Source organism: Cheilinus undulatus, linkage group 21 (assembly GCF_018320785.1).
Source record: "Cheilinus undulatus linkage group 21, ASM1832078v1, whole genome shotgun sequence".
Classification (NCBI taxonomy): domain Eukaryota; kingdom Metazoa; phylum Chordata; class Actinopteri; order Labriformes; family Labridae; genus Cheilinus; species Cheilinus undulatus.
This window is the reverse complement of record NC_054885.1, coordinates 350,519-372,502: the sequence shown is the minus strand read 5'-3', so window position 1 is coordinate 372,502 and position 21,984 is coordinate 350,519. Positions and strand designations below refer to the sequence as shown.

Sequence of the window (21,984 nt, the reverse complement as noted above, 5' to 3'; positions counted from 1 at the left end):
TGCCTTTAAAGGTGACATCATCCTTTATCATTTTAACAACATTCCATCCTTGCCTTTAAAGGTGATATCCTTTAATATTTAAACAACATTCCATCCTTGCCTTTAAAGCTGACATTCTTTTATTATTTTAACAACATTCCATCCTTGCCTTTAAAGGTGACATCATCCTTTATCATTCAAACAACATTCCATCCTTGCCTTTAAAGGTGATGTCCTTTAATATTTAAACAACATTCCATCCTTGCCTTTAAAGCTGATATCATCCTTTATCATTTTAACAACATTCCATCCTTGCCTTTAAAGGTGATATCCTTTTATTATTTTAACAACATTCCATCCTTGCCTTTAAAGCTGACATCATCCTTTATCATTTTAACAACATTCCATCCTTGCCTTTAAAGGTGATATCTTTTAATATTTAAACAACATTCCATCCTTGCCTTTAAAACTGACATTCTTTTATTATTTTAACAACATTCCATCCTTGCCTTTAAAGGTGACATCATCCTTTATCATTTTAACAACATTCCATCCTTGCCTTTAAAGGTGATATCCTTTAATATTTAAACAACATTCCATCCTTGCCTTTAAAGCTGACATTCTTTTATCATTTTAACAACATTCTATCCTTGCCTTTAAAGGTGACATCATCCTTTATCATTTTAACAACATTCCACCCTTGCCTTTAATGGTGATATCCTTTAATATTTTAACAACATTCCATCCTTGCCTTTAAAGGTGATATATGCTTTTATATTTAAACAACATTCCATCCTTGCCTTTAAAGCTGACATTCTTTTATTATTTTAACAACATTCCATCCTTGCCTTTAAAGGTGACATCATCCTTTATCATTTTAACAACATTCCATCCTTGCCTTTAAAGGTGATATCCTTTAATATTTAAACAACATTCCATCCTTGCCTTTAAAGCTGACATTCTTTTATCATTTTAACCACATTCTATCCTTGCCTTTAAAGTTGACATCATCCTTTATCATTTTAACAACATTCCACCCTTGCCTTTAAAGGTGATATCCTTTAATATTTAAACAACATTCCATCCTTGCCTTTAAAGCTGACATTCTTTTATTATTTTAACAACATTCCATCCTTGCCTTTAAAGGTGACATCATCCTTTATCATTTTAACAACATTCCATCCTTGCCTTTAAAGGTGATATCCTTTAATATTTAAACATTCCATCCTTGCCTTTAAAGCTGACATTCTTTTATTATTTTAACAACATTCCATCCTTGCCTTTAAAGGTGACATCATCCTTTATCATTTTAACAACATTCCATCCTTGCCTTTAAAGGTGATATCCTTTAATATTTAAACAACATTCCAGCCTTGCCTTTAGAGATAAAGATGGCAGTCACTGCTGTTAAAACAGTACCAGCCAAAGCCACAGACCCTGTCCTGGATGCTGGTGGTTTGGGATCAGAGCTAGCTCAGGTTGTTGGCTCATGTTTCTGGTTTAGTGGTTAACCCCTGTGTTAAACAGGTCCATTAGACGGTAAAGGACTCTGCTGTAGTTTATCACTGGCTCTAAGAGTACCACACTGCCTCATTAAGAATATAAGACGTAAAAATGTGCTGTGTTAAGTACCTGATGGTGCCGGTCGGCGACGGCAGCGGGCTCATGAGGTGGGCGATGTTGTCGGGAATGTTGATGGTCAGCGGGGAGATCTGCGGCTGCACTGGTTTCACTGGGGACTCCGGAGCCTCGCGCTTGGCCTTCTTCCCGCTGGACAGGGCCGTGAACGTGATCTTTATGTTGGTGCTGGGGAACCTGAACGTGCACCTGAAGAACCAGACAGAAAAACAACACAGGGTTAAAAAAAAGCATAGATGTGGAAACATCACATTTAAAAGGTAGGTAGACTCAGAGAGTGGAGGATTTATCACTGATGATTCTGAGCTAGACAGCAGACTACAGAGGATCAGGATGATCTGGTGCAGCTGTGTCCTACATGTGCAGATATCAGTGGATCTTCATATCAGACTTTCTCACTCAAACAGATCCCTGATTTTCAGCAGAATTAAAAACTTCAGACTCTGGAATTTGAGGACTACGCCAACAGAAAGGCAGCGAGCTTCAGGGCAAATTCCTCTAATGACTGAACTCCTTCAGGATTTCATAAAAACAGGCTCATGCTCGGTACATCCTCATTAATGAATGATGGCATCCTGGGAAACCTCAAACAGATAAGAGGAGAGAGGAAGCTGCTCTAAATCCCCGGTCAGGATCAGACAGTCTGACACCCAGGAGACGGCGTGGACACTCGCTGGCTTTCATTTAAACGCTGCCAGCCACCGCTCTTACTTTTTTTAACTGGGCCCTCACAGAGCGGGCATCTGCTGCCAGAACTGTTTCCCTGACACCTACAGCTCCAATCAGCTTTGGCGCTCACAGGAGGAGGCTGAAACACTTCCGGGAGCCAGGCTGGCGAGAAGAGACGCGTTCATTATGCATGTGGCCTCGGAGCACCCTTCAGGAAGGGGGCCGAGTTTTCCCTCTACAGCCCGGAGTATCCTTAATAACATCGGAGGGGTTTATATGGAGCAAAGGTATCAGAGTGAATCTATACATGATTGAAGACCAGCTCTGGTTCTGTAGGCTGTCCTCTGTGTGTCACCACACTGTCAGCCAACATCGCTGGATGTCTGAATATAAATATGACTGCAGGTAGAGCTCCATCACGGTCCCTGTCCCAGGATATCAGCCAGTGTTCCCCACATAGACCTGGGTGTGTTTGCAGAACATTTTTATGTGTATGTGTTCAACCCTCATGTAAAAACACTCAGTAAGGGGGCCATGCCAGCTAAAAATGCACCTTTACAGTCCTTGTTTGAACATTTGTCTGCAGCGTGGTGCTGCTAGGATCTTCCTGTAGAGGAACGACACTCTTCTGCATTGGCGAGTCCACATGGCTCTGCAATAATGTGTCCGATGCTACGAGGAAGGGACATTTTCATGCCAGCTCCTGCTCTCAGCACCTTCTAACTTCCTGGTACAGCAATGTGGAAAAGACTGGTTTTAAAACATGCAGTAAAAACAAGGTTGGTTAGATGTCCTGCTTGTTAAAGTAAGAAAAAAAAACTACGACATCTAAACCCAGCTCTCTGTTGGAGCAAAGTTATCTAGTATGTACACTCAGAGGACTATAATGTTAAAATTCAGTTTTAACTGACCTCACTGCAGTCTGGTCTAGAGTCAGGCGGCTGTAGTCTAACCATTATGGTCATTATTTTATTAGGGATGCTCAACATTATCAGCATGGTATCAGTATTGGCAGAGCGTTAAAAGTTCAGTTTTGTTTCTTCTTTTGAAGATTTATTTTTGCCGTTATTTGATAGGACAGTGGATAGAGTCGGAAACAGGGAAGAGAGCGGGGAGAGACATGCAGGAAACAGTGCCACGGGCCAGATTCGGACCCGGGTTGCCTGCGTACATTGCGTGGCCTAAACCATTCGACTACCGGCGCGCCAAAAGTTCATTATCAGTTTTGAGAGATATAAGCATTTCTGCTGAAAATGACAGTTGTTAATATAGGACGAAAGCTTTTGAAAATCTCAGCTTATATCATCTTGAAATACAGGCCGATATCAGCTGTAAATATCAGTCTATATCAGCTGTAAATATCAGTCTATATCAGCTTTAAATATCAGTCTACATATGCTGTAAATATTAGTCTATATCAGCTTTAAATATCAGTCTACATCAGCTGTAAATATCAGTCTATATCAGCTGTAAATATCAGTCTATATCAGCCTATATCAGCTGTAAATATCAGTCTACATCAGCTGTAAATATCAGTCTATATCAGCCTATATCAGCTGTAAATATCAGTCTACATCAGCTGTAAATATCGGTCTATATCAGCTTTAAATATCAGTCTACATCAGCTGTAAATATCAGTCTATATCAACTGTAAATATCAGTCTATATCAGCTGTAAATATCAGTCTATATCAGTCTATATCAACTGTAAATAACAGTCTATATCAGCTGTAAATATCAGTCTATATCAGCTGTAAATATCAGTCTATATCAGCTATAAATATCAGTCTACATCAGCTGTATATATCAGTCTATATCAGCTGTAAATATCAGTCTATATCAGCTGTAAATATCAGTCTACATCAGCTGTAAATATCAGTCTACACCAGCTGTAAATATCAGTCTACATCAGCTGTAAATATCAGTCTATATCAGCTGTAAATATCAGTCTATATCAGCTGTAAATATCAGTCTACATCAGCTGTAAATATCAGTCTACATCAGCTGTAAATATCAGTCTACATCAGCTGTAAATATCAGTCTACATCAGCTGTAAATATCAGTCTATATCAGCTGTAAATATCAGTCTATATCAGCTGTAAATATCAGTCTACATCAGCTGTAAATATCAGTCTACATCAGCTGTAAATATCAGTCTATATCAGCTGTAAATATCAGTCTATATCAGCCTATATCAGCTGTAAATATCAGTCTACATCAGCTGTAAATATCAGTCTATATCAGCCTATATCAGCTGTAAATATCAGTCTACATCAGCTGTAAATATCGGTCTATATCAGCTTTAAATATCAGTCTACATCAGCTGTAAATATCAGTCTATATCAACTGTAAATATCAGTCTATATCAGCTGTAAATATCAGTCTATATCAGTCTATATCAACTGTAAATAACAGTCTATATCAGCTGTAAATATCGGTCTATATCAGCTGTAAATATCGGTCTATATCAAGTGTGAATATCAGTCTACATCAGCTGTAAATATCAGTCTATATCAGCTTTAAATATCAGTCTACATCAGCTGTATATATCGGTCTATATCAGCTTTAAATATCAGTCTACATCAGCTGTAAATATCAGTCTATATCAGCTTTAAATATCAGTCTACATCAGCTGTAAATATCAGTCTATATCAACTGTAAATATCAGTCTATATCAGCTGTAAATATCAGTCTATATCAGTCTATATCAACTGTAAATATCAGTCTATATCAGCTATAAATATCGGTCTATATCAGCTGTAAATATCGGTCTATATCAAGTGTGAATATCAGTCTACATCAGCTGTAAATATCAGTCTATATCAGTCTATATCAGCTGTAAATATCGGTCTACATCAGCTGTAAATATCAGTCTATATCAGCTGTAAATATCAGTCTACATCAGCTGTAAATATCAGTCTATATCAGCTGTAAATATCAGTCTATATCAGCTGTAAATATCAGTCTACATCAGCTGTAAATATCAGTCTATATCAGCTGTAAATATCAGTCTACATCAGCTGTAAATATCAGTCTACATCAGCTGTAAATATCAGTCTATATCAGCTGTAAATATCAGTCTATATCAGCTGTAAATATCGGTCTATATCAGCTGTAAATATCGGTCTATATCAAGTGTGAATATCAGTCTACATCAGCTGTAAATATCAGTCTATATCAGCTTTAAATATCAGTCTACATCAGCTGTATATATCGGTCTATATCAGCTTTAAATATCAGTCTACATCAGCTGTAAATATCAGTCTATATCAGCTTTAAATATCAGTCTACATCAGCTGTAAATATCAGTCTACATCAGCTGTATATATCGGTCTATATCAGCTTTAAATATCAGTCTACATCAGCTGTAAATATCAGTCTATATCAGCTTTAAATATCAGTCTACATCAGCTGTAAATATCAGTCTACATCAACTGTAAATATCAGTCTATATCAGCTGTAAATATCAGTCTACATCAGCTGTAAATATCAGTCTATATCAGCTGTAAATATCAGTCTACATCAGCTGTAAATATCAGTCTACATCAGCTGTAAATATCAGTCTATATCAGCTGTAAATATCAGTCTATATCAGCTGTAAATATCGGTCTATATCAGCTGTAAATATCGGTCTATATCAAGTGTGAATATCAGTCTACATCAGCTGTAAATATCAGTCTATATCAGCTTTAAATATCAGTCTACATCAGCTGTATATATCGGTCTATATCAGCTTTAAATATCAGTCTACATCAGCTGTAAATATCAGTCTATATCAGCTTTAAATATCAGTCTACATCAGCTGTAAATATCAGTCTACATCAACTGTAAATATCAGTCTATATCAGCTGTAAATATCAGTCTATATCAGCTGTAAATATCAGTCTATATCAGTCTATATCAACTGTAAATATCAGTCTATATCAGCTGTAAATATCGGTCTATATCAGCTGTAAATATCGGTCTATATCAAGTGTGAATATCAGTCTACATCAGCTGTAAATATCAGTCTATATCAGTCTATATCAGCTGTAAATATCGGTCTACATCAGCTATAAACATCAGTCTACATCAGCTGTATATATCAGTCTACATCAGCTGTAAATATCAGTCTACATCAGCTGTAAATATCAGTCTATATCAGCTGTAAATATCAGTCTATATCAGCTGTAAATATCAGTCTATATCAGCTGTAAATATCAGTCTATATCAGCTGTAAATATCAGTCTATATCAGCTGTAAATATCAGTCTATATCAGCTATAAATATCAGTCTACATCAGCTGTATATATCAGTCTATATCAGCTGTAAATATCAGTCTATATCAGCTGTAAATATCAGTCTACATCAGCTGTAAATATCAGTCTACACCAGCTGTAAATATCAGTCTACATCAGCTGTAAATATCAGTCTATATCAGCTGTAAATATCAGTCTATATCAGCTGTAAATATCAGTCTACATCAGCTGTAAATATCAGTCTACATCAGCTGTAAATATCAGTCTACATCAGCTGTAAATATCAGTCTATATCAGCTATAAACATCAGTCTATATCAGCTATAAACATCAGTCTACATCAGCTGTAAATATCAGTCTACATCAGCTGTAAATATCAGATTTTATCATTTATACTTAAATATATATTTCCTTGTTCCCCTGATGTTTAAATAATCATAAAGTTGCCCTGTAGTCTGGTGAGGAAACGTTCCTGCTAAAATGAAGAAACATTCTCTTTATTGTTAAAATAACATGAGCTTGCTGCTCAGAAAAGTCCACATTGTAGCGCCACCTGTGGAACAACCCTTTAATTTTTTTAAACTGGACTGTTTTAATGGGGGTTAAATGATAGAGAAAGCTTCCTGGGGCTGTTGAGAACTCTTCTCATGAGTCAGTATTCACTCAAACCTCTTCTCTCCACTCCAAACAAAGCAAAAAGAGCAGAGTTTCTCTGCTGCTACGCTGTGAGATTGACAACAAACAAAGCTTGTTGTGCTGAAAACTCTCACTCCATCGTCACCCCCGCCCTGATAAAGAAACAGAATGTAAACAAAAGAGGACAGCAAGACAGGAAGAGCAGCAGGAGAGGGTTTGTGGGGTGTGGGAGAGGACATGGAGGGGGAGGGACGGCTGTTTCTCTCTGCTGGATCTGTTTACATCACCAAAGAGGAATCCCTGGAATACCAGCCGACCGGCCCCCGTGGCCCCGGCTCTGAGTCGCTCTTTAGCTCCTCGCAGGGACCGTTAGGGTCGCTGAGGTGTCCTCTGGAGTCCAGGATTACAGTAAAGCATATGAGCTCAGGCTAGAGCATGTAGGAAAGACCGCGGCTGATTAAAAGCTCTTTATTGGCTGCAGAGCTGATCGATCAATGAACCTGAAACCCCTCGCTCCTCTCTGGTTGTGTCCACACGATTAAAAGCTCTGCTGAATGTTGACAGAGAGGCTAACACTCGAGCACAACTTCATTTAACAGAGAGGGAAACATCCAGCACAGCTGCAGAAGAGATTCCAGAGAAAAACACAGCGAGCAGAGGTTGCATCAAGTCAAAACAAGTTTTTCTTTGTGCACATAAAAAAGCGGTTTCATGTTGAAGGATTGCACAATAGCAGAGAGAGAGTTAGGCCTGTGTTGGCAGAGGAAGTCTGCTGGGTTCATCTGCATTACAAAGGATAGAAGGGGTTAAAACGGTGCTTTAAAACACCCAAAAACACCCCTTTACTCCTAAATGTTAGCAGACTCTGTGTTGAAAATTACAGAATAGTGAAAACTTTAACTCTGACTTCCTCACAGGATGTTTAGGAGCAAATATGAGCTCAAAATGGCGTATTATTACTTTTAATTCAGGAAATCTGACAGTTTTGATGACCTGAAACAAGCAGAAATTTCACCCTTGCAAACATAACAAAACCTCTAGTCTGAAGCTATTGTGTTTGTCTGATTGTTGTTAAAATAAAGGGTCATTACACTCAATATAGGCCATGTTAAACATTAAATATAAAGCTGACTGCTTATTGGTAAAAATATCTGCACGTGCCACACTGTTTCCTACCGTGCTCGAGTACGGCACGAACTCTCTCCAGATTAGTGAGTTTATACTGTCGATGAATCATTTTAGCCATGATTGAGATCATGGAAACAGCTAATAACTACACGTCTGCTAATGCTTTTAGCCTGTAAACAGAACTGGACCACCTTTATTATTTATTCACATTTATGCAGAAAAACACTAAAATGATGGCGCTCCTCAGACGGTGCATTTGCTGCTTCAGTGTCGTCTGCTGCTGCTTTAAAATCATTTACTAGAATATAGATGCCCAAAGATTTATACCTCAGTGATACAGTTTTCTACTCAGGATCATAAAGTTCATCATGGTTTCAACCAACAAACGCTAAACACTGGCACGTTTCAGAAAAGTAGGGACAGGTGATGGTATCAGCAGAGGAACAATTACAGCCCATAAATCAGCCCTGAATGTAAAACTACCACCAGACTGTCTACTTCCTCTCTCTGCTCTGATTGGCTCAGCCTCTCTCAGCTGTTCTTCATCATGAAACAGTGATAGATCAGTGTCAGCTAGAACAGGTTTGGAGACAGCAGCACATCAGAAAAAGCACATCTGCAGATCTAATATCCTGCATAAAAACTAGGGCTGAACGATTTGGGAAAAGACTCTAATTGTGATGTTTTTATCCAATTCAATATGCGATTATTTCTTAAGTCACTCATCTCATGTATTTAAAAAAAAGGAAAAATCCCTTCTATGCTGTAATTAACACTTTTATTTGATTAAACTAGGGCTGGACAATTTTGAAAAAATATGTAACTGTGATGATTTCAACTCATTTTGCAGATTTGATATGAATTGTTGTATTAAAGGGAGTGATCATTTTAATATAACTCTCATATTTAACAAGAAAACATACAAAAAGGAAGAAAATTTGATTTTTTCGAATCTAAAAATATGCCACTAAAATTATTGTATGAAATGTAAAAAAATCAATTCTCTGCTGCAAAAAAAAAGAAAAAAAAAAGGCATTGTGCCACAAATTTCAGGTTAAAGAAATACTGCACTGTCTGCGATTTGAAAATTGCAGCAGGCTGTATCTAATTTGCCCAGCCCGAATAAAAACACCTCAATCTAAATGAACAAAGCTGCTTTAAAAAGAGAGAGGTGAAAATGTCCATCTCTGTGGCAGAGTCAGACTCACATACTCAGGCTAAGTTAAGCAGATAAACATAAATCCTTCATGTTTGTGAGCTTTCACTCCAAAAACTTATAAAAACTGTGAAAATGTTTAACTGGTTGGTAGATTTGTTATTAATTAAAGCATTTTTAAAAATAAGACACTTGCAAAACAGAACTCCCGTATTACTGAGAGGTGGGAAAGGTTTCAGCGGTTTATTTTGGCTACTAGGGCTGAGCAGCTAAACCAACATTAGATTAAATCACAAAAAGGCCTGCTGCAATTTTCTAATGACTAAAGGTGCGATAGTTCTACGACCTGAAATTTAGAATATCCGTTTAAAAGTTGTTTTTGCAGCAAAGGTGTTACACATATCATGCAATCATTCAGATGCCATTTTTTTAGAATAGTCTACAAAAAATTCCTAATTTTCATTTTTTTGCTTTTTTCTTATCAAATATACGAATAACAAAAACCTTCAATGCAACAATTCATATCAAATCTGCAATACAAGTCAAAATCATCAGGATTAGACACTTTTAAAGGACTGTTTAGGAATAAAAGAAAGTTCGGGAATAATCGCTTATCAAATCACAAATAGATTATTTTCCAAAATCGTTCAGCTCTATTGGCTCTAAGAGGTTTTTTTGTATTGTTTTATTATTAAATTTCTTTATATTATTACATAAATACTTCTATATTTGTTTTAACCCTGTGTTTGCATGTATGTACATGTCAGATCCATGTTTAAGGCCTTTTATATAAATACATGTAGATGTGCATTAATGTGGATGTGAACCTGTTTATTCTAGCAGAGACGTCACATTTCTACAGTCGGCCATATTTTCTTCTTCTCTCCATGATAATTATTATTCATAAATACAGGGATTCTTCCATAAGTTCATCTGCACATGTGGAAATATTTAAATGTTACTATTATTGATATTTTTGACATCTGTATTTAAGTGTTATGATTCTTAACTTTAGTAAATAATGATTATGTTTGCTCTCTACTGGGGTCAAAGGTCAGAATAGTCCTGGTTACTGTGACGTTTGAGTGAACAGTTATGTCACATGTCTGAATTTATCAGCTCTGCGTCTCCAGATCTCTGAGATCAATAATATTTTTATTATTTTTAATCTAAAACTTTAATTGTCTCAATAACAATTGTTACTGTTTATCCTGCTTTTTTAAGATTATTTATCAGAGCAGAGCGCGTGTATAAAAAAGTTTACAAATATCTACGTATATGTTTACATCTGCACTCATGATTATATAAATATGTTGTTTACATCTACACTCATGTTTATATAAATATGTTGTTTCCATCTGCACTCATGATTATATAAATATGTTGTTTACATCTGCACTCATGTTTATATAAATATGTTGTTTACATCTGCACTCATGTTTATATAAATCTGTTGTTTACATCTGCACTCATGTTTATATAAATATGTTGTTTACATCTGCACTCATGTTTATATAAATATGTTGTTTACATCTGCACTCATGTTTATATAAATATGTTGTTTACATCTACACTCATGTTTATATAAATATGTTGTTTACATCTGCACTCATGTTTATATAAATATGTTGTTTACATCTACACTCATGTTTATATAAATATGTTTACATCTGCACTCATGTTTATATAAATCTGTTGTTTACATCTACACTCATGTTTATATAAATATGTTGTTTACATCTGCACTCATGTTTATATAAATATGTTGTTTACATCTGCACTCATGTTTATATAAATATGTTTACATCTGCACTCATGTTTATATAAATATGTTGTTTACATCTGCACTCATGTTTATATAAATATGTTGTTTACATCTGCACTCATGTTTATATAAATATGTTTACATCTGCACTCATGTTTATATAAATATGTTTACATCTGCACTCATGTTTATATAAATATGTTTACATCTGCACTCATGTTTATATAAATATGTTTACATCTACACTCATGTTTATATAAATATGTTTACATCTGCACTCATGTTTATATAAATATGTTGTTTACATCTACACTCATGTTAATATAAATCTGTTTACATCTACACTCATGTTAATATAAATATGTTTACATCTGCACTCATATTTATATAAATATGTTGTTTACATCTACACTCGTGTTAATATAAATATGTTTACATCTGCACTCATGTTTATATAAATATGTTTACATCTGCACTCATGTTTATATAAATATGTTGTTTACATCTGCACTCATGTTTATATAAATATGTTGTTTACATCTGCACTCATGTTTATATAAATCTGTTGTTTACATCTGCACTCATGTTTATATAAATCTGTTGTTTACATCTGCACTCATGTTTATATAAATCTGTTGTTTACATCTGCACTCATGTTTATATAAATCTGTTGTTTACATCTGCACTCATGTTTATATAAATATGTTGTTTACATCTGCACTCATGTTTATATAAATCTGTTGTTTACATCTGCACTCATGTTTATATAAATATGTTGTTTACATCTACACTCATGTTTATATAAATATGTTGTTTACATCTGCACTCATGTTTATATAAATATGTTGTTTACATCTGCACTCATGTTTATATAAATATGTTGTTTACATCTGCACTCATGTTTATATAAATCTGTTGTTTACATCTGCACTCATGTTTATATAAATATGTTGTTTACATCTGCACTCATGTTTATATAAATCTGTTGTTTACATCTGCACTCATGTTTATATAAATATGTTGTTTACATCTACACTCATGTTTATATAAATATGTTGTTTACATCTGCACTCATGTTTATATAAATCTGTTGTTTACATCTGCACTCATGTTTATATAAATATGTTGTTTACATCTGCACTCATGTTTATATAAATATGTTTACATCTGCACTCATGTTTATATAAATATGTTGTTTACATCTGCACTCATGTTTATATAAATATGTTGTTTACATCTGCACTCATGTTTATATAAATATGTTTACATCTGCACTCATGTTTATATAAATATGTTGTTTACATCTACACTCATGTTTATATAAATCTGTTGTTTACATCTGCACTCATGTTTATATAAATATGTTGTTTACATCTGCACTCATGTTTATATAAATATGTTGTTTACATCTGCACTCATGTTTATATAAATCTGTTGTTTACATCTGCACTCATGTTTATATAAATATGTTTACATCTGCACTCATGTTTATATAAATATGTTTACATCTGCACTCATGTTTATATAAATATGTTGTTTACATCTGCACTCATGTTTATATAAATATGTTTACATCTGCACTCATGTTTATATAAATATGTTGTTTACATCTGCACTCATGTTTATATAAATATGTTGTTTACATCTGCACTCATGTTTATATAAATATGTTGTTTACATCTGCACTCATGTTTATATAAATATGTTGTTTACATCTGCACTCATGTTTATATAAATATGTTTACATCTGCACTCATGTTTATATAAATATGTTTACATCTGCACTCATGTTTATATAAATATGTTTACATCTGCACTCATGTTTATATAAATATGTTTACATCTGCACTCATGTTTATATAAATATGTTGTTTACATCTGCACTCATGTTTATATAAATATGTTTACATCTGCACTCATGTTTATATAAATATGTTTACATCTGCACTCATGTTTATATAAATCTGTTGTTTACATCTGCACTCATGTTTATATAAATATGTTGTTTACATCTGCACTCATGTTTATATAAATATGTTGTTTACATCTGCACTCATGTTTATATAAATATGTTGTTTACATCTGCACTCATGTTTATATAAATATGTTGTTTACATCTGCACTCATGTTTATATAAATATGTTGTTTACATCTGCACTCATGTTTATATAAATATGTTGTTTACATCTACACTCATGTTTATATAAATATGTTGTTTACATCTACACTCATGTTTATATAAATCTGTTGTTTACATCTACACTCATGTTTATATAAATCTGTTGTTTACATCTGCACTCATGTTTATATAAATATGTTGTTTACATCTGCACTCATGTTTATATGTTTACCTCTGGAAGCATCTATCTGCCCGTTTCCATGGTTACACATGTTAGTATATGTTAGTGTTTTTATAAACTTTGGCCAGTCTGCTGAGTTTAAGCTCTGTTGATCACATGACCTTGGTTGTAATATGTACTGTAACCTGTGTTACGCTCTGACTGGCCTATGAAGGTGCTCTATCATATATATGATAACAGGACCTTCACCTGTGAGCTGTGATAATAAATAAACATGTGATCAGTCAGGTTGGGCTCCTCCTGTCAGGGTTTCTGAGGAATCATCTAATGATAATGAATCAGACCTCTAACACGGATCTAAATCCAGGTTAGGACAGAAACCAGGCTAAAGATGGCCTGGATCATTTAGCAGACCTCTAACACGGATCTACATCCAGGTTAGGACAGAAACCAGGCTAAAGATGGCCTGGATCATTTAGCAGACCTCTAACACGGATCTAAATCCAGGTTAGGACAGAAACCAGGCTAAAGATGGCCTGGATCATTTAGCAGACCTCTAACACGGATCTAAATCCAGGTTAGGACAGAAACCAGGCTAAAGATGGCCTGGTTCATGAATCAGACCTCTAACACGGATCTAAATCCAGGTTAGGACAGAAACCAGGCTAAAGATGGCCTGGTTCATGAATCAGACCTCTAACACGGATCTAAATCCAGGTTAGGACAGAAAACAGGCTAAAGATGGCCTGGTTCATGAATCAGACCTCTAACATGGATCTAAATCCAGGTTAGGACAGAAACCAGGCTAAAGATGGCCTGGATCATTTAGCAGACCTCTAACACGGATCTAAATCCAGGTTAGGACAGAAACCAGGCTAAAGATGGCCTGGTTCATGAATCAGACCTCTAACACGGATCTAAATCCAGGTTAGGACAGAAACCAGGCTAAAGATGGCCTGGATCATTTAGCAGACCTCTAACACGGATCTAAATCCAGGTTAGGACAGAAACCAGGCTAAAGATGGCCTGGATCATTTAGAAGACCTCTAACACGGATCTAAATCCAGGGTTAGGACAGAAACCAGGCTAAAGATGGCCTGGATCATTTAGCAGACCTCTAACACGGATCTAAATCCAGGTTAGGACAGAAACCAGGCTAAAGATGGCCTGGTTCATTTAGCAGACCTCTAACACGGATCTACATCCAGGTTAGGACAGAAACCAGGCTAAAGATGGCCTGGATCATTTAGCAGACCTCTAACACGGATCTAAATCCAGGTTAGGACAGAAACCAGGCTAAAGATGGCCTGGATCATTTAGCAGACCTCTAACATGGATCTAAATCCAGGTTAGGACAGAAACCAGGCTAAAGATGGCCTGGTTCATTTAGCAGACCTCTAACACGGATCTACATCCAGGTAAGGACAGAAACCAGGCTAAAGATGGCCTGGATCATTTAGCAGACCTCTAACACGGATCTAAATCCAGGTTAGGACAGAAACTAGGCTAAAGATGGCCTGGTTCATGAATCAGACCTCTAACATGGATCTAAATCCAGGTTGGGACAGAAACCAGGCTAAAGATGGCCTGGATCATTTAGCAGACCTCTAACACGGATCTACATCCAGGTTAGGACAGAAACCAGGCTAAAGATGGCCTGGTTCATTTAGCAGACCTCTAACACGGATCTACATCCAGGTTAGGACAGAAACCAGGCTAAAGATGGCCTGGATCATTTAGCAGACCTCTAACACGGATCTAAATCCAGGTTAAGACAGAAACCAGGCTAAAGATGGCCTGGTTCATTTAGCAGACCTCTAACACGGATCTAAATCCAGGTTAGGACAGAAACCAGGTTAAAGATGGCCTGGTACATGAATCAGACCTCTAACATGGATCTAAATCCAGGTTAGGACAGAAACCAGGCTAAAGATGGCCTGGATCATTTAGCAGACCTCTAACATGGATCTAAATCCAGGTTAGGACAGAAACCAGGCTAAAGATGGCCTGGTTCATGAATCAGACCTCTAACATGGATCTAAATCCAGGTTGGGACAGAAACCAGGCTAAAGATGGCCTGGATCATTTAGCAGACCTCTAACATGGATCTAAATCCAGGTTAGGACAGAAACCAGGCTAAAGATGGCCTGGATCATTTAGCAGACCTCTAACATGGATCTAAATCCAGGTTAGGACAGAAACCAGGCTAAAGATGGCCTGGTTCATGAATCAGACCTCTAACATGGATCTAAATCCAGGTTGGGACAGAAACCAGGCTCAAGATGGCCTGGATCATTTAGCAGACCTCTAACATGGATCTAAATCCAGGTTAGGACAGAAACCAGGCTAAAGATGGCCTGGTTCATTTAGCAGACCTCTAACACGGATCTAAATCCAGGTTAGGACAGAAACCAGGCTAAAGATGGCCTGGTTCATGAATCAGACCTCTAACATGGATCTAAATCCAGGTTGGGACAGAAACCAGGCTAAAGATGGCCTGGATCATTTAGCAGACCTCTAACATGGATCTAAATCCAGGTTAGGACAGAAACCAGGCTAAAGATGGCCTGGATCATTTAGCAGACCTCTAACATGGATCTAAATCCAGGTTAGGACAGAAACCAGGCTAAAGATGGCCTGGTTCATGAATCAGACCTCTAACATGGATCTAAATCCAGGTTGGGACAGAAACCAGGCTAAAGATGGCCTGGATCATTTAGCAGACCTCTAACATGGATCTAAATCCAGGTTAGGACAGAAACCAGGCTAAAGATGGCCTGGTTCATTTAGCAGACCTCTAACACGGATCTAAATCCAGGTTAGGACAGAAACCAGGCTAAAGATGGCCTGGTTCATGAATCAGACCTCTAACATGGATCTAAATCCAGGTTAGGACAGAAACCAGGCTAAAGATGACCTTGATCATTTAGCAGACCTCTAACACGGATCTACATCCAGGTTAGGACAGAAACCAGGCTAAAGATGGCCTTGATCATTTATCAGACCTCTAACACGGATCTAAATCCAGGTTAGGACAGAAACCAGGCTAAAGATGGCCTGGATCATTTAGCAGACCTCTAACACGGATCTAAATCCAGGTTAGGACAGAAACCAGGCTAAAGATGGCCTGGTTCATTTAGCAGACCTCTAACACGGATCTACATCCAGGTTAGGACAGAAACCAGGCTAAAGATGGCCTGGTTCATTTATCAGACCTCTAACACGGATCTAAATCCAGGTTAGGACAGAAACCAGGCTAAAGATGGCCTGGTTCATGAATCAGACCTCTAACATGGATCTAAATCCAGGTTGGGACAGAAACCAGGCTAAAGATGGCCTGGATCATTTAGCAGACCTCTAACACGGATCTAAATCCAGGTTAGGACAGAAACCAGGCTAAAGATGGCCTGGATCATTTAGCAGACCTCTAACACGGATCTAAATCCAGGTTAGGACAGAAACCAGGCTAAAGATGGCCTGGATCATTTAGCAGACCTCTAACACGGATCTAAATCCAGGTTAGGACAGAAACCAGGCTAAAGATGGCCTTGATCATTTATCAGACCTCTAACACGGATCTAAATCCAGGTTAGGACAGAAACCAGGCTAAAGATGGCCTGGATCATTTATCAGACCTCTAACACGGATCTAAATCCAGGGTTAGGACAGAAACCAGGCTAAAGATGGCCTGGTTCATTTAGCAGACCTCTAACATGGATCTACATCCAGGTTAGGACAGAAACCAGGCTAAAGATGGCCTTGATCATTTAGCAGACCTCTAACACGGATCTAAATCCAGGTTAGGACAGAAACCAGGCTAAAGATGGCCTGGATCATTTAGCAGACCTCTAACACGGATCTAAATCCAGGTTAGGACAGAAACCAGGCTAAAGATGGCCTGGTTCATTTAGCAGACCTCTAACACGGATCTAAATCCAGGTTAGGACAGAAACCAGGCTAAAGATGGCCTGGTTCATTTAGCAGACCTCTAACATGGATCTAAATCCAGGTTAGGACAGAAACCAGGCTAAAGATGGCCTGGTTCATGAATCAGACCTCTAACATGGATCTAAATCCAGGTTAGGACAGAAACCAGGCTAAAGATGGCCTGGATCATTTAGCAGACCTCTAACACGGATCTAAATCCAGGTTAGGACAGAAACCAGGCTAAAGATGGCCTGGATCATTTAGCAGACCTCTAACACGGATCTAAATCCAGGGTTAGGACAGAAACCAGGCTAAAGATGGCCTGGTTCATTTAGCAGACCTCTAACACGGATCTAAATCCAGGGTTAGGACAGAAACCAGGCTAAAGATGGCCTGGTTCATTTAGCAGACCTCTAACATGGATCTAAATCCAGGGTTAGGACAGAAACCAGGCTAAAGATGGCCTGGATCATTTAGCAGACCTCTAACATGGATCTAAATCCAGGGTTAGGACAGAAACCAGGCTAAAGATGGCCTGGTTCATTTAGCAGACCTCTAACATGGATCTAAATCCAGGGTTAGGACAGAAACCAGGCTAAAGATGGCCTGGTTCATTTAGCAGACCTCTAACACGGATCTAAATCCAGGTTAGGACAGAAACCAGGCTAAAGATGGCCTGGATCATTTAGCAGACCTCTAACACTGATCTAAATCCAGGTTAGGACAGAAACCAGGCTAAAGATGGCCTGGTTCATTTAGCAGACCTCTAACACGGATCTAAATCCAGGTTAGGACACAAACCAGGCTAAAGATGGCCTGGTTCATTTAGCAGACCTCTAACACGGATCTAAATCCAGGTTAGGACAGAAACCAGGCTAAAGATGGCCTGGATCATTTATCAGACCTCTAACACGGATCTAAATCCAGGTTAGGACAGAAACCAGGCTAAAGATGGCCTGGATCATTTAGCAGACCTCTAACACGGATCTAAATCCAGGTTAGGACAGAAACCAGGCTAAAGATGGCCTGGTTCATTTAGCAGACCTCTAACACGGATCTAAATCCAGGTTAGGACAGAAACCAGGCTAAAGATGGCCTGGTTCATTTAGCAGACCTCTAACACGGATCTAAATCCAGGTTAGGACAGAAACCAGGCTAAAGATGGCCTGGTTCATTTAGCAGACCTCTAACACGGATCTAAATCCAGGTTAGGACAGAAACCAGGCTAAAGATGGCCTGGATCATTTAGCAGACCTCTAACACGGATCTAAATCCAGGTTAGGACAGAAACCAGGCTAAAGATGGCCTGGTTCATTTAGCAGACCTCTAACACGGATCTAAATCCAGGTTAGGACACAAACCAGGCTAAAGATGGCCTGGTTCATTTAGCAGACCTCTAACACGGATCTAAATCCAGGTTAGGACAGAAACCAGGCTAAAGATGGCCTGGATCATTTAGCAGACCTCTAACACGGATCTAAATCCAGGTTAGGACAGAAACCAGGCTAAAGATGGCCTGGTTCATTTAGCAGACCTCTAACACGGATCTAAATCCAGGTTAGGACAGAAACCAGGCTAAAGATGGCCTGGTTCATTTAGCAGACCTCTAACACGGATCTAAATCCAGGTTAGGACAGAAACCAGGCTAAAGATGGCCTGGATCATTTAGCAGACCTCTAACACGGATCTAAATCCAGGTTAGGACAGAAACCGTGCCAAACTGTGGTAGTTACAGCACTGTTTTGTAAACAGACTAGCTGTCCTGACTGGTCCTGGTCTGAATGGGGGCCAAAGGCCCCTGAGGCTGGTCTCTGGGAGTCTGCAGGGCGGGGACGGACTGGTTTGTTTACGTTTAGGGGTCTGGAGGATCTCCATCCACTAGCATGGGGAGGCTAGGCTAAGCTACGTGCTACCTAGCGCTGGTTCGTGTTTACGGCGCTATTCTGGAGGTTTCTGGCGGCTTAGCCCGGTTTTCACCAGCAACATTAAATATTAACACAATTAAATAAAGGTTTCCGTTAATCCGAGCCACGGCGGTCTGGGCTAGACCCTCTGGTATGCTGCTAACGCTAACCCAAGCCCAGTCTGTAGACCTGGACCAGGACTCTCTCTGACCGGGTTACGGACTAACATGTCAACAAAGAAAAACGGCTCTGAGACCAGGATCAGGACTACGGCTAACAGGCTAAACACGTGGTCCTCCAGACTCCCACGGCCCCCCTAACCCCCGTCCTTCCCCTTAGCCGCCCGGCTACCAGGGCTAGCCTCCACATGGTACTCACATCCGTGGGAGCTGCAGAGGAGGGGCCCCCCGTCTCAGGAAGACTCCGTCCACGAACACCCCGTTTTTACCCAGACACCGCAGGTAGAAGTCCCCGCTGCCGGAGCCGTCGTCGCTGGCCGTGAAGATCTCCAGGTGCCTCCGGGAGATGAAGCTGGAGTGGCCCATGCTCACGTCCACGGAGCCCTGGGAAGAGTTCCGGCCGATGGTCACCGAGCGCTTTTTCATCATGTATTCGAATTCACGGCCCTCCAGCCGGGCTACAGCCGGCCCCGACGGTCCGCTCACCACGGCCATGTTCGGGTTAGAAGCTCCAGACGACGGAAACGAGGGGAGATAGGACAGCGGAGAGCTGGCGGTCCGACAGAGGCCCGAAGGAGGCGAGAGACTGGGCCGGGTCTAGAAGAGGGGCATCAAATCCAGATCAGGGATCTAGAGGGGAACATGCGAGGCCAGGACAGCGGCTCCGACCCACCGCCGAGAGAAAGGAGAGCGGAGGGATACAACCAAGCGGGCAGGAGGCGGGGAGAGTTTAAATGACAGCGGGCTCAGCCAATCACAATAGAGGGAGCTGATGCAGCCCAGTTAGAGCAGCCAATCACAGGAGAGAATTAATCCGAGGACACATACAAGGTCGGTTGGTGGGGAGTAATACGCGCATATGCTAGTGGAGGGGAGTTCGGATCATTTTAGTGATCCGGATCATTTGGACCAAGTCAGGAATGACAAACGGCGGTTCTGGATTCTAAATAGATTTTCAGTCAGTATTATTTCATTTTAAATCAGGAATGTGATTTTATTTAAAAAACAGAATTTATTAATATATTAATGTACGGTTAGGTCATCTGTCTATGTAAAGCATAACGCTCTTTACCGGGTCAAATGTGAGGCGGGGGGAGGGGCTTCAACCCAGAATCTTTCAGATTGGTTAAAATGATTTTCCCTCTGAGTTTTATGGTAAAAGATAACAAATACATTAACACTGCAAATCAAAACATGACAATTTCATTCTTGAACCAAAGTGACTTTATTGATAACACCTCAGAGAGCTGGGGCTGTGTGAACGCTGGGATTCAGAAGTGGAGAAGGAATCTGATTTTCTTTTGTCCGTTAATGATGAGTTAAGATCAGCTATGATGAACATGGTGCTTGTTAAAAATACTGAAATATTCTGGAATAATGATGAAGACATGATGGAGTGGTTGTTCACGTCCATGGGTCGGCCTCTGTTCTAGCAGAAGGCTTTAAAATCATCAGGATGGTTTAGTATTATTCTATGAAGCGTCTACTTTAGTCTGTAGTCTTTGTGTTAACGTGTTTAAGCCTGTTTAGGCATATTCTTTATGAATGACATAAGAATAAAATAAGATCAGTCAGCTAATGAACACAGTGCATGATAAAGAGTTCTACTTAACATCGTACTGAATTTGTTTTTTTCTGTATTCTCATGAACTCCGTTTTTCTGGAAGCTTCTTCAGGCACCAGTTTCAGACTGTATATCTATTATATAAATTACTCTAAATCAACCGTTTCTGTCCCTTTGTGAGGCAGAGGTGGAAATTATTGCCAAACAGCATGTCGTTTTCTAAAGCAGTGGTTCTCAACCTTTTCAGCCCGCGACCCCCAAAATAAAGGTTCCAGAGACCAAGGACCCCCAAAATAAAGGTTCCAGAGACCAAGGACCCCCAAAATAAAGGTTCCAGAGACCGGGGACCCCCAAAATAAAGGTGCCAGAGACCGGGGACCCCCAAAATAAAGGTGCCAGAGACCGGGGACCCCCAAAATAAAGGTTCCAGAGACCAGGGACCCCCAAAATAAAGGTTCCAGAGACCGGGGACCCCCAAAATAAAGGTGCCAGAGACCGGGGACCCCCAAAATTAAGGTTCCAGAGACCGGGGACCCCCAAAATAAAGGTTCCAGAGACCCCCAAAATAAAGGAGCCAGAGACCTGGGACCCCCAAAATAAAGGTTCCAGAGACCGGGACCCCCAAAATAAAGGGAGCCAGAGACCGGGGACCCCCAAAATTAAGGTTCCAGAGACCGGGGACCCCCAAAATAAAGGTTCCAGAGACCGGGGACCCCCAAAAATAAAGGTTCCAGAGACCGGGGACCCCCAAAAATAAAGGTTCCAGAGACCAGGGACCCCCAAAATAAAGGTTCCAGAGACCGGGGACCCCCAAAATAAAGGTGCCAGAGACCGGGGACCCCCAAAATAAAGGTTCCAGAGACCGGGGACCCCCAAAATAAAGGTTCCAGAGACCGGGGACCC

The 21,984-nt window shown here is 39.2% G+C and overlaps 1 protein-coding gene across 1 annotated transcript in view; it reads right to left on the bottom strand.

Moving 5' to 3' along the window:
• LOC121503432 (forkhead box protein K2-like) overlaps positions 1–20,245 on the bottom strand; it is a 30,756-nt gene extending 10,511 nt beyond the window's left edge. Inside the window, exons 1-2 of the mRNA XM_041777846.1 lie at positions 19,717–20,245; positions 1,612–1,806 (exon numbers count right to left, since the gene is read on the bottom strand). Coding sequence (XP_041633780.1) covers positions 1,612–1,806; positions 19,717–20,012 — 491 coding nt within the window. The 5' untranslated portion in view covers positions 20,013–20,245. The remainder of the gene's footprint in view (positions 1–1,611; positions 1,807–19,716) is intronic.
• Between the last annotated feature and the right edge of the window lie 1,739 nt (positions 20,246–21,984).